Source organism: Mus pahari, chromosome 8 (genome assembly GCF_900095145.1).
Source record: "Mus pahari chromosome 8, PAHARI_EIJ_v1.1, whole genome shotgun sequence".
NCBI classification, from domain to species: Eukaryota; Metazoa; Chordata; class Mammalia; order Rodentia; family Muridae; genus Mus; species Mus pahari.
This window is the reverse complement of record NC_034597.1, coordinates 76718332-76731029: the sequence shown is the minus strand read 5'-3', so window position 1 is coordinate 76731029 and position 12698 is coordinate 76718332. Positions and strand designations below refer to the sequence as shown.

The window sequence follows — 12698 nt, the reverse complement described above, 5'->3', positions numbered from 1 at the left end:
TCCTCCTCCTCCTCCTCCTCCTTCTTTCTCTGTCTCTCTGTCTCTGTCTCTGTCTCTGTCTCTGTCTCTGTCTCTCTCTCTCTCTCTCTCTCTCATGAAAACACTTTCCCCAAGTTGTGAATCATTGCAGAAATGGTATTTTTTTCATAAGATTTTTATAATTATGAATTCCTCATTTATGACTTCAGCAAGTCCACCTGTTGACATTAGTAGACAGCTGTCTGTCAGATACTGTTATGCAGGTCGAATGTGTACCAGACACTGATATTTGTCTTTTGGGATGGGACAAATGGTCCCTAAACTTAGCGGCAAACAACAGACAGTGCTTTCTTAAATACTGTCTGTGGGCTATGATTTTAGTAGTTGCTTAGGTAAATGTTTCTATCTCAGGGTCTCGGGAAGCTGTAATGTAGAGGTTTGGTAATGTAGAGCTATGGTGACCTGTTAGCTTGTCAAGAGCTTCCAAGATGATCATTCATGGGCTAGTGTAAATAAATAGGGCCTGTCTTTTGTGTGTTTTGGCAGATGGCATATGCCAGAATGAGTGACCCAAGAAAGAAGACAGTGCCATTTATGGTCTGGTTCTGTAAGCCAGAATAGGTAATTTCCTGCTCGTCACACAAGCCCGAGGACCACATGTAGTTTCAGAGGGAATTGGTGCACAATGACTTAGGTGATGATGGATCTAATAGGGCTGTTAAATTGTAGGAGGAAAGACAGTGTCAGCAGTTATCAAATCAATGGATTGAACAGAATTTATAACTAATTTGAAAGGACATGAGAATAGGTGTGTCTTAAATGACAATGGGGCGCGGGCAGGGTGTCCACATCTTTCATTGGAGTGCATTGACTTGTGACTGAAAGGGTTGCACTGTTTTATTTCTTGTTAACAAGTCTCTGTGACAGACACTGTTGTGAGTGCCTTGATTATGAGACCACAAGAAGCCAGTGGCCGGCAGGATTCAGTAGTCAGATTCTGGGGTCATGGTTTTAATCTGCAAGTTGCTGAGGTAGTAACAAAGCTGATTAACCCACACTTTCCTAGTGGGGTATTTGTTCCTGAAGTCTAATATAAAAATGCATGAAAATTGACAATGTTTTGAATAATACATTTTATATCGTAGGTGTATATTTGGGTAAAATTGATTTATAGTTAGAAGGAGTTTCTATTTCTCCTTTCTGATTTTGGTAGTTGCTTAGGTAAATGTTTTTAGCTCAGGGTCTCGGGAAGCTGTAATGTAGAGGTTTGGTAATGTAGAGCTATGGGGACCTGTAAGCTTGTCAAGAACTTCCAAGATGATCATTCATGGGCTAGTGTAAATAAATAGATTACATGAAAACATCAACTTTCTTCTTGGTTCTAGGAAAATGTGTTTCTAGCCATATGTAAAACTACTAAAATTGTAAAATACCTGAAAATTACACTGCCCTTTTAAATGAAAAAAAAAAAAAAAAGTGCTGTTGACATTTACAATGCTGAAACAATGGAAACTTTAAATAATGAGTTTTTACTATCACAATGTTGTAACTGAAAATCCAGATAGTTTTTTAGAACCTTTTTTGTTTAATTAATTTATTTAAGCTGTCATTACTGATTATCAGTGTGATTACTCAGCATGAGATAATACTCAGTAGGGTGCTCATTTAACTTCCCCTGAAGATAAGTGATATTAATTTATAAAACTTAGTATACCCCAGACACAGGCAAAGCCTTGTTAATTAAGTGTGGTGTTCTACCTCTAAATAGCAGTGTAATAGAATTCCCCAGTCTTGTGTGTGCTTAATCAATTCTTCAACCAATGTGAATTGCTTGTGTAGTTTACCTGCCTAAGTTGAGTTTCTACTTTGGCTTTGTGGAGAGAATTCCATATAAATTATTTGTTTTTTTATATAAACAAAGTACATAAATTGTAAAAGAAACCATCTTCAGGTAAATTGGAAAATACAATAGCGAACTTGCTGTCAGTTTGATGGCAATTTCTACAATAATTGCGAGTACAAAATATTTTCAAAGTTTGACTATGTGTTCTATTGTGCTTTGCTTCAAAAGCAAATAATACGTGCAATCCCATGAAAGATAAATTAGGAATGATTTGACTATTTTTATGTGAAATTACTCTAGCATCATTTTTTTAAAAATGAAACTTCTTAAGCACACGTAAAACAATTTGATAGTCAAGATCATTTTGATCTAGCTTTGTTATAGTGCTCAGATTTTGTACTTAGAATTTACCTGGAGTGCTTAATAGAGCATACTTGGGTATGCTTGTAAGCTCTGGTTTCAGCTTTAGATAATCAAGAGTTAATCCTAGTATAGGAAGAAGAAAATGCGTTCTCGTATTGCTTTTTAAAATATACTCATTTATATATTTATATCTATCCATCTAGCTATTGATCTGTCTGTCTTCTATCTCTATCATCTGTATCCATGTGTCTCTATGTATCTTCTTACTACCTATCTATTATGTATGTATTTATTTTTTGTGTGCATAGCTCTGTGTGTAGGTATCATGAACTGTATGTTGAGGTCAGAGGACAGCTTGTGGGAGTTGGTTCTCATCTTCCACCATGTAGGTCCTGGGTATTGAACAGAATTCATCAGATTTGGGAGCAAGTGCCCTTTATCCACTCAGCATCAGTCCTGGCTCTTCTCATATATTGTCTTTCATCTTTCTAATTAAGAAAAAGTATTACATTACAAGCCCGAGATGCTGATCCTTTTGTATCTCCTGTTACTATCTGTCCTTTGTGGATTTAGAATCCTGAAGAAGTGCTCATTTTCCTTATTTTACTATTAGCTAGCTCTAAGATGGTGAGATGAAAATTTGCTTTTCCACATGTATAAAATCAGACCTTTCCTAAGAGCTTAATTCTAAACATTCAGGGGGAGATGTGCTGATTTTATGTTATTATTTCTGTAAATTTTTTTTGTTTATTGATATAAGTGTAGTTTCCTTCCTACAGTATTGGGTTGAGTTTCTTTGTTCTGTTCTATAGGTAAGCTAACTCCTATGTAATTTGATATGCTTGTCTTCTGTTTAGCCATTGTTTTCTTCATTGCATAGACTATTATCTTTCATGCTCTTACCCTTGTACCTGACTTATAGAGGTGCCACTAAATGCTCACTCTTGTGAGTTTTATTACTTCTTAAAAAAATCTTTTTATTGATTCTTTGTGAATTTTACATCGTGGACCGCATTTCCACTCATCTCCCCATCCCCCCATATCCGCCCTTTGCCCTCCCCGAAAACAAAACAAAACAGAACAAAACCTAAACCAAAACCTAACCAAACTTTTGCTGTGGAATCTGTGGTGTGCTGCGATGTGTCTCACAGTCTGTGCCTTTCTGCCACACAGCTTTACTGGCAGATTCCTTCCAGAAGTCCTGTGCCAGTGAGGTTCTGCAGCTTAGGTTCTGCAGGACTGGCCCCTTCACACACTCCATAGATGGAGTTGATTTTGGGGTGGGCCAGCTCACAGCCCTGCCTCTGGATCTGGGTGGTGGGAGCTGAGTTGGTCAGCCTTCCAGCTGTCTGGCACTGCCCTGACGAGGGGTGGGGTCAGCTCTCTTGCATACCCTCACACTCTCATGCTGGCTCTCCCATGGCCAAGCCAGCAGGGCCATCTCTGGTGTGCTGCCCAGGCCAGGTATAGACCTCAGCAGGTGAGGGCTTGGGGCCCGCTGTCCCATCCTACCCAGGTCAGGCTCTAACATGGCCCCATGTGGTAGCCCAGACCAGGGGCTTCTTCATGACTCATAGTGGTAACATGGGCCAAAGGCATGGGTGTCTTCCACCTCACTCTTACCTTGTGGCTACATATCGGTGATGGTTGTGATGGTGGGGGTGGGTGGGAAGGGTTGTCCAAGTTTCAGTGCATTTATGTATTTTTATTTCTAAAACTACAGGCTTTTGTTAAAAACATTTTGTGAACTCTTGTGTCACCAATGGAGCCGTAGGCTCTGCATTTCCTACTGTCTTGTGAATGCTTCGGTTCGGTTCACTGTCCCAAGTTATTGGCTTGCTTACATTTGTAATATTGATGCTGCATCAGTGATGCTGTGTTAAATGTCTCTTCAGTACAGATGCCACAGTTCATTAGACTTCTTGTGAGATAAGAGATGAGATCGTTTTTATACTTAGGCATTGATACTACATGTACAGAAGCTAGAGTGCTGCAGCAGTGACCGAGTGGAGCCTAACCAATTCTTAACTTACAGAAATTATTTTGGTATCTCCTACTTGTTTTCAAATAACAATTAAGACACAGAGTACCAATTCACCTAGGGACTGTAGCTCCTGCATGCGAGCTTCTTTCATACTAGATCATGTTTATTTGGTCATGCCAGGGTTTTACATACATGCATTCTATGTTCTCCTTGCTCCGTATCCGTATGGCAGTATAGTTTGTAACTGCCTGCTCTCCACCTCTGAGGGTCCTAGCAGCAGGCTAACTGATGCATTGACCTTTGGTTTCCCTATCTTTTTGTGGATCTGGGATTCTACATCTCACCCATTGCCTTTTAGTTTGAAAAGCTTAGTAGTTTTTGTAGTACCTGCAGGTCTTCTGGAGCTAGTCTCTCTCAGCTTTTGTCTGCATTGTCTTTATTTTGCTTCTACTTATGAAAGAAATTTCTACAGAGAATTTCAGTACTGTAGAACTTTTCTTTCATACGTCGAAGGTGTGATTTCATTTCTTCTCAGAAGAGAACGGTCTCTTCTTCTGGGTGCTTGGAGCAGGAGGCCGGTCAGCTGAGGATAGGGCTCACCTAGACCTTGTTTCTTTAGTTTGGATTCAGCTCTTCTGTGACTTCACATGGTTTGAATACATGGGATCTGAATGTCACTGAAAATCTGACAAACTTTTTATTTATTTATTTTTAATGCATGCTTGTATGTGTGAGTGTGTATGTATGTGAGTATGCTGGCTGCATATGGGGAGTGTGTGTGTGTGTGCAGACCCATGAAGGCCAGAGAAGGACATTGGACATCGAGTGCCTTGTGTTACCGCTGCCTGCCTCAATGTATGTATCTATCCTCTATAGATATCTAATTTTTAATTATGTGCATGTGTGTGTGTGTGAGGTCATGCACACGTGAGTGCAGGTGCCTGGGATCCAGGAGATGTCAGACCGTCTGATGTTAGGATTATCGGTGGTTGTGAGAGACCTGGATGCTGGTAACTGAGCTCGACCCTCTGTCCCTCTGCAACAGCAGTGTGCTCTTTACCTGCCAGGCATTTTGAGGTTTCTCTTATTCTTAGGTTTGGTTCTTTCGCTGAACTTAGAGTTATGTTGAGGGCCAGTAAGCCCCAGTGATCTCTTGTCCCCACTTGCCCCAAAACCTTAAGGAGCTGGGGTTGCAGGCAGTTCCAAAACAACAGCTGGCTTTCCCCGTGGGTTCTGGGGTTTTAACTCAGACCTTCTTGCGTTGCAGCAGATGCCAGCTCTGGCAGTCTAGTTTTGACTTAGCAACTGAACTAGCAAGTGCCAGATCTCTGGGATAGCTTTCCCTTTTAAATCTGATGTCTGTTTTTAGGGTTAACGTTGCGTTGTCCTCTGTTAACTATTGGAAACTATGACCTGGCCTGCTGCTCTTCGCCTTCAGGTAGTGGCTGCCAGGATCTCTTCAAGGCGTGGGCTGTATCATGGACATTTCACTCAGGACTTTTTCTGCTCTATAGCATAGGAGGATGGTTTGCAGCTGCAGAAAGCCTTCTGTACCTGAGGAAGGATCCCATTTTAGCTTTTCCTGGCACTAACCTTCAACATACTGTACATGTGGCCAAGAAAGAATTGAGGGGAAGAGTTGGTAACAGATTTGTTTTATGTCTAGGCTTTTGAAGAGAACTTACTGGTTTTCTAATCACTGAGCCAGCAACCATATGCCAATCAGTAGCCCATTGGACACTCACTGCAGTTCATTTGCTGACCAGTGGCGGAGGACAGTAAGGGCACCTTTGTAAACTAAAACTAATGGCCATGAAGAAAGGGCTTCTGTTACCTATTGGATTCCATTCTTTGTGCCCTCACCATCTGTTTTTCTCTAAAGGAATTTTTTCCAAACCTTATTTCATTCAATTAATAGTATGTTCAGTTTGAATTATATGCCTTCACGTAAGGCTCACAAAGAACACGGCTGGTCCCCACAGACATACATAGGCTGTTGAACTCCATTCACAGAAGCCTGGAGACAGATAAGGAGTCTTCCTAGTTCTGAGAAATATTTTAATTCAAATTTGTACTGGTGAAATGAAGCAAATTTAAGACTATCACCTGCAACTTGCAGAGGTTAGCTATATGTTCTTTTATTACTTATAACAATACTTGATACAATGAAAACACTGCATTATTGAATATTGAGGACACGCTGACAGGCAGAAACCATTTGTAGGTACCCAGTTCATATATAATATCCCTGCTTCCCCTATTTCTTCGCCTCCTTCCCTTCCTATGACTCTTTTTTCCCTTTCTTGTGTCCTCAGCTTTCAGATGAATTAAAAACCCAGCAACTATCATTTTGCAGCTTATGTGGCTTGTTTGTTAGTATGCGAGTGATGCTATGTTGTGACTAGTCTTACAAGTCTAGCTTACGTTAAATAGACTGTAAGTACAGTGCATTATATTTTTCCTAGACATTATCTCCATAGATAATTCATAGGCCTACATTTTGTATGTAAACATTCATTTACATCATGAATTGACCTATTTCTTAAGTGAATTAAATAATAATAAAATTTAATGCTATTTTAAAAATAAAGATTTCTATGTATTAGATATCTTTAATACTTCTACCTGCTCTTTTAATATAGTTTCTACAATAATAGAAATATTCTGAGTGTGGATTTACAAGTGTAGCCACTAAATATATATATGTCCCTCAAGCACTTGAAATTTGCTTATGCAGCTAATGAATTAAATACTGAACTAAGTAACCATATGTAGCTAGTGCTACTGTAGGGTGTAGTGTACTTCTATAATAGATATATTTTAAGCATTTGTTATTTTTTATGTAAGTGGATGGGTCATTCCTGTTGGCACTCTATACATGTTATAGTGAAAATAGGTTTATACTTATATCAATGATGAAAAATTTATATAAGTTTTATGATTATGCTTTCAGTAAACATACACTTGAAGCCTCCTTTAAGCTATTTTGTCCTTTTTGAAAGTTTTATGTGTCTTGAAACAGATATCAAGTTTTTTTGTGAGGAGAAACAATTGTGAATGACTAGATAAGTAGCTTTCTAGACTAATATTAATATATTCACGTAGCAGTCACCTGCTTGATCTTGCTATGGAAGATATCATTACCAACAACAAAAAGCTGTATTAAATAAGTCCTTGCTCTGTTGATGTCTACAACGTTCAGATGAAGGCTGGCATGTGCAAAAGAAACATTAGTGGGAACTCAACTGTCTGCAGAGCTACAGAGGCATTACACTTAAATGCCTAACCCATGTCCTGTTGTGCGACTCCTTGTCCCCTACTAGGGCACAGTATGCATGAGGGCACTGGTGAAGGGCAGGGCTGGCTTGCAGGGCAAGACGTGACAGTTGGTGCCATCACTGTTAGCTGACTGCTTTTGTGAAACTGTTCAGTTTGCTTATCTATAAAGCCCAGGTCATCTGGCACCAGAATCTTTAATGGAAAATTTTGTGATTTGTTTTTTAAGATGTGAACTTTATAACTAAAAAATATAAACCTATTGTTTTCACTGTAACATGAATAGGGGACCAACAAGATTGGCTCAGTAGGTAAAGGCAAACAAGCTTGATGACCTGAGTTTGAACCATCCACATTCATACAGAAATAAAGGCTTCAAAATGTATAGATTATAGTGCACTACACATTGCAGAGACGTAAGATCTTGTGAGGTTGTATGGTTTTCCGTTGGCCTTTAAATGGGGTTCCCGCTGGAACCTTCTCATCACTTGTGGTCAATGTTGTTAAATTTAAAGCTTCATCACTGACAATATGATTGATTGGCCCTGTATTTTTGCCCTGCTTTTTGGAACTAGATAACAGTTGCTGCATGAGGAAATATTTACTTGTGTGTTATTTTATCTTTCTCCATAGCTGGACAAATTTGCTAGCATAAGAATTCCAGGGAGCAAGAAAGAGAGACCGCCCCTTCCCCACCTGAAGACTGTGTCTGGAAGCAGTGACAGCTCATCAGTGTCTTCAGAGACAATGGAAAATAATCCAAAGTCGCTGTCAGAGTGTGAAGTCTTGAAACTTTTTGAGAAGATGATGGTAAGAAGTTGGGTTCTATTTTGTATCTCCATTTTACTCAGTATATTAACAAGTGAAGTATCAAATGGCAGCTGTCATATTGTGTAGCTGTGTGGCCTGAGCTCATGTGCTTTGCAGGTAGTCCCAGTGTGGTCATGGGGCGCTGGGTGGTCTTTCTTTCTTTCTTTCTTTCTTTCTTTCTTTCTTTCTTTCTTTCTTTCTTTCTTTCTTTCTTTCTTTCTTTCTTTCTTTCTTTCTCTCTCTCTCTCTNCTTTCTTTCTTTCTTTCTTTCTTTCTTTCTTTCTTTCTTTCTTTCTCTCTCTCTCTCTCTCTCTCTCTCTCTCTCTCTCTCTCTCTCTTTCTTTCTTATTTTTTTTTATTAGATATTTTCTTCAGTTACATTTCAAATGCTATCCTGAAAGTTCCCTATACCCTCCCCCCGCCCCTGGTTCCCCTACCCACCCACTCCCACTTCTTGGCCCTGGCCTTCCCTTGTGCTGGGTCATAGCTGGGTGGTTTCTTAGTGCTATGTCATTCCGTTCCAGCCTCAGTATATGCTCAGCATTCCGCCTGTGTCTTATGTGTTTAGTCAGCTGTTTTCTTGGTGCCTTTGTCACTTGGTCTTTAGTCTTTCACTGTCAGATTGTGTCTGAGTTTTAATCGAAATGAGCTGATTTGATCAGCAATCCATGTATGTTAAGAGAGTTCAAACCACTTCCTCCAAATGGATGCCAATTTTATATAAATAGATTTTTATCTATATAGTTGCTACTTTCAAGTTCATATCTGTTATGATTCAAAACAAATATTTGAAAAATTACAGAAGCAATGCCAGAAGGCAGTGTTTAATAATTCAGCTCTTTATAAGTTCAGAGTAGGGAGAAACTACTTTAGCTTTTTGAGATACCTAATTAGCTTCAAGGAAAATATGGTGAATTACAGTATTTTTGGGAAATTTGCAGAGAAAGTCAGCCTGGGCCAACTGGCAATTGAGAATTGTATAGGCAGAGGGGAGGGCAGTCTCTTGCTATGAAGGAAATAGCAGTAAGCAAAATTATAGAGCTAGTCTCTCTATAGCTCCTGGGACCAGTGAGAGGGCTGACAAGTTAGATTGGGAAAATAACTTGGGGCCGGTTATAAAAGGATATTCTAAATACTTCTGAGGTGCTGTGTGTATTTGCATGTCATGATTTATTCTGTATATGTCGGTCCATTTGTCTGTCAGTTTTGGCAGCTTCATCCATTTTTCTAAATGGAAATTACTGCATTTGCAGTTAACAGTTTATCGTATGAAATTTGGATACTGTTAATAGCGCTTCTATAGCAGGACTGTTGGATTTGTACTGCACTGTCTTTTTATTCATCGCAAGAATTTGATTTAGTGTTAACACCTAGAGTCTCAGAAGACCCTGGAAATAATAAAAGCCCAGTGTGTTTTCATAGGATTTTTAGTAAGTACTAGTGATTCTAAATATACTTTTAATGTTGCACAAACTCTAGACTTGGGAAGTGGATCTGCTATTATACCAGCTCCTAATGAAGTGTTACTTTGGTTTTTGTTTTTTGTTTTTTTGCTACAATTTGGAACTCCCTCCCTGTTGACTCTATGAGCTGCTGTAATCTCCACCAAGGACAAAAGAAAAGCTTTTTGCTAGCCTTTGCCACCAGTCATGAGGCTTGTATGTAGGTAGCTCTCTTCAGGATCACCTTTGCAGACTTGTGATGGCAGAGGGACCTTTCTTTTCATTCTTTGAACATGTACGTTAATTATCCCTGAAACTTTGGAATGGTACTATTTTGGCTCTTCTAACTACAGTAAAATTTTCTAATAGTTGTGAGTACCATCTGAATATGTAGAGAAAGCAGCCCGTTGCTGTTAAACATTATAGAGAACATATTTTGTGATCACAAGTGGTTAGTTAAAAGGACAGCCATCCGAGAAGTAGTGAATGTAGGTTATACTATTCTTTTGGGGACTGCTCCCATTGCTTATAGATTCAGGGAAGTATGTGCAGTTTAGTTGGAGCTGGACAATTTGAAGTAATTATGGATACTTGGTGATCTGGGCCAGATTACTTGTTTAATCTGAGGCAGGTCAATCAAACGTATATTTTATTTAGCAGAAGTTGAATGGAAGTGTTTCTTTGCTGGGGCTGTTAAATATTTGAGGGATGAATCATTCCTAAGTTGTTCTTCAAACATACAGAACAGATTCTTTCTCTCTCTGTCTCTGAATCCTTGGTTATATTAGAATACCTTGAATATAAAACCTGCTCTTGTCTCTGAGCTGAAAGCTGAAGTCACTGATGAAGTGTGTCTTGCCTTTAAGTGTGAGTTAGAGACATTTTTTCTGGGCACCATTGTTTCATTACACTGAACTGTCAGTGTTCTCAGTCACATAGGACTGTCAAAGAAAGAGGGTCTTTCCAAAATGAATCAGGGTCTAATACAGCAGCGAGGTCCAGCCTTGAGAAGACCTTCAAACAACCGTGCAGAAGTGTATTTATTGATTGGTACACAAATATTGTTCTTTGGGTAAAACAAGTTTTTCAATGCAAAGCCCCCATCTATCTATATGTTTTATGAAGGAAACCAGTATGCCCCTGCCTTTCTAGTCTGTTTCAGGACTCTACAACACAAGGGTGTGCCAGTGCTGTCCTGCAATCAAAGTCAGGCAAAGGCTGTAAAGCTCTATCCAAGAACAACTCTGATAGAGAAACACTGATTGTTTTCTGCAATGATTTCTTCATGGTCAAAGAACTTCTAGAAAACAATTAGTCATTCTAATGTCTACCCAGAGACAGTGAAAAACAGCTCTATCCTTCTAGTATTTACCCTGATACAATGACTACTAGAATTTCGCACTACTGGACTTGATCAATATATTCTAAAATATAGATTTGTATATATTCTTTATTCTTTGTGAATATCAAATATATGTTCAGTGCCTAAGATGCGTACACACACCCACCACACATACACTATATTTTAAAGCAACTATCTAATGTATATGTTATTCACTGAATTCAATTTATGTTGCTCATCTACTTGAAAAAATACCCTTTTTCCTGGCAGCCAGTCTTCAGTTGTTAAACAACTTCTCACTTACGGGTGGGGCTCATGGGCCTCCCCCTCCTCTGTCCTGGAATGGAATGGCTGGATCCTGTAGAGCTCTTGTACAGTCAACCACAGCAACTGAGAGTTGAGGCCTGCATTGCTCCTTCCCTGTCCAGAAGACACTTTTGTCTAGATCTTTCCAGCCATGCATCCAACCCATAGGCTTGTTCTGAGTCTTGAGCCTTGGGTGGAAGAAGGAGATAAAGATAAAAGGGCACAGCTGAGCAGAACTTTTTATTAACAACAAAAAATGCTCCTGACAGAAACATTTAGAAATCAGCTATATTAACCTTTTGGCATTTGTGCTTGTAAAGGCTTCATCATATTTAAAATTTATATGTAAGTTCTTTGTGTCACAATTGTGCAGTTTTAAAAACAATTATTCCTATTTACCAATTATGTAAAGTATTTAATTTGTACATGAAGTAGCAACTTTATTTTGAAGAACACTTGTTTTTCTTCCTTAAGATAGTCCTCTGAAATATTACTGACTTGATTATTTAATGAATGCAAAGTATAGTGTAATACTTCAACATTTCATTTTTGCTTAGAGAATTGATTTTCTTGGTCTCATAATGGTCTAGTTTTAAAAACAGTGATGAATTTCTAGTTGTACATGTAAAATGTTATGTTTATTTAATGGTATACACATACATGTGTAGGTGATCATGCCATAGTGCATGTCTAAAGGTCAGGGGACAACTTGCAGGACTCGGTTTGCCTTCCACCATGTGGGTCACTGGCTTCGAGCTCAGGTTGCTAGGCTTGGTGGGAAACACCCTTACTTGCTGAGCCATCTCACCCACCCTCATCTAAACTTCCTAAGAGCTCCCCCCCAAGCCGTGCTTATATTTTGGTATATACTGAAAGACTGTCTTGGATTTCTGTGAGTCTTGGATGTATGAACTCGTTGGAATCAACATTGCATCTATATGCAGCCTTGATATCTGAAACCAACATTAGTGAATACTGTTGCCTGCTTTATTGACTGTGATGAAACTGGCCTTTTGAAGGACATGAGCTGAGTGGGTACAACTGAAAGTGACGTATTAATTACAGGCATGTCCTCTTAGAATTAGTCCTTTCAGTTCTCTCCTTGTCTTCACATAATATGAAAGTCTGTCTTACTATATATAATTTAATGTCATCAAAGGAAAGCTTAGCTTTCTTCACATTCCAGACTTGCTCGGTTTGGAGATGACTGTAGGTGCCATTAGCTGAGTACAGTTGCCCTCCATTCCCCAACTTGCTTTTCTTTCTTTCTTTCTTTCTTTCTTTCTTTCTTTCTTTCTTTCTTTCTTTTTCTTTCTTTCTTTCTTTCTTTCTTTCTTTCTTTCTTTCTTTCTT

At 39.0% G+C, this 12698-nt stretch overlaps 1 protein-coding gene across 1 annotated transcript in view; it reads left to right on the top strand.

Annotated features, from left to right (window-relative positions):
• The window catches only part of Diaph3 (diaphanous related formin 3), a 454769-nt gene that overhangs the window by 40999 nt on the left and 401072 nt on the right, over positions 1-12698 (top strand). Inside the window, exon 3 of the mRNA XM_021202828.2 lies at positions 8079-8255. Coding sequence (XP_021058487.1) covers positions 8079-8255 — 177 coding nt within the window. The remainder of the gene's footprint in view (positions 1-8078; positions 8256-12698) is intronic.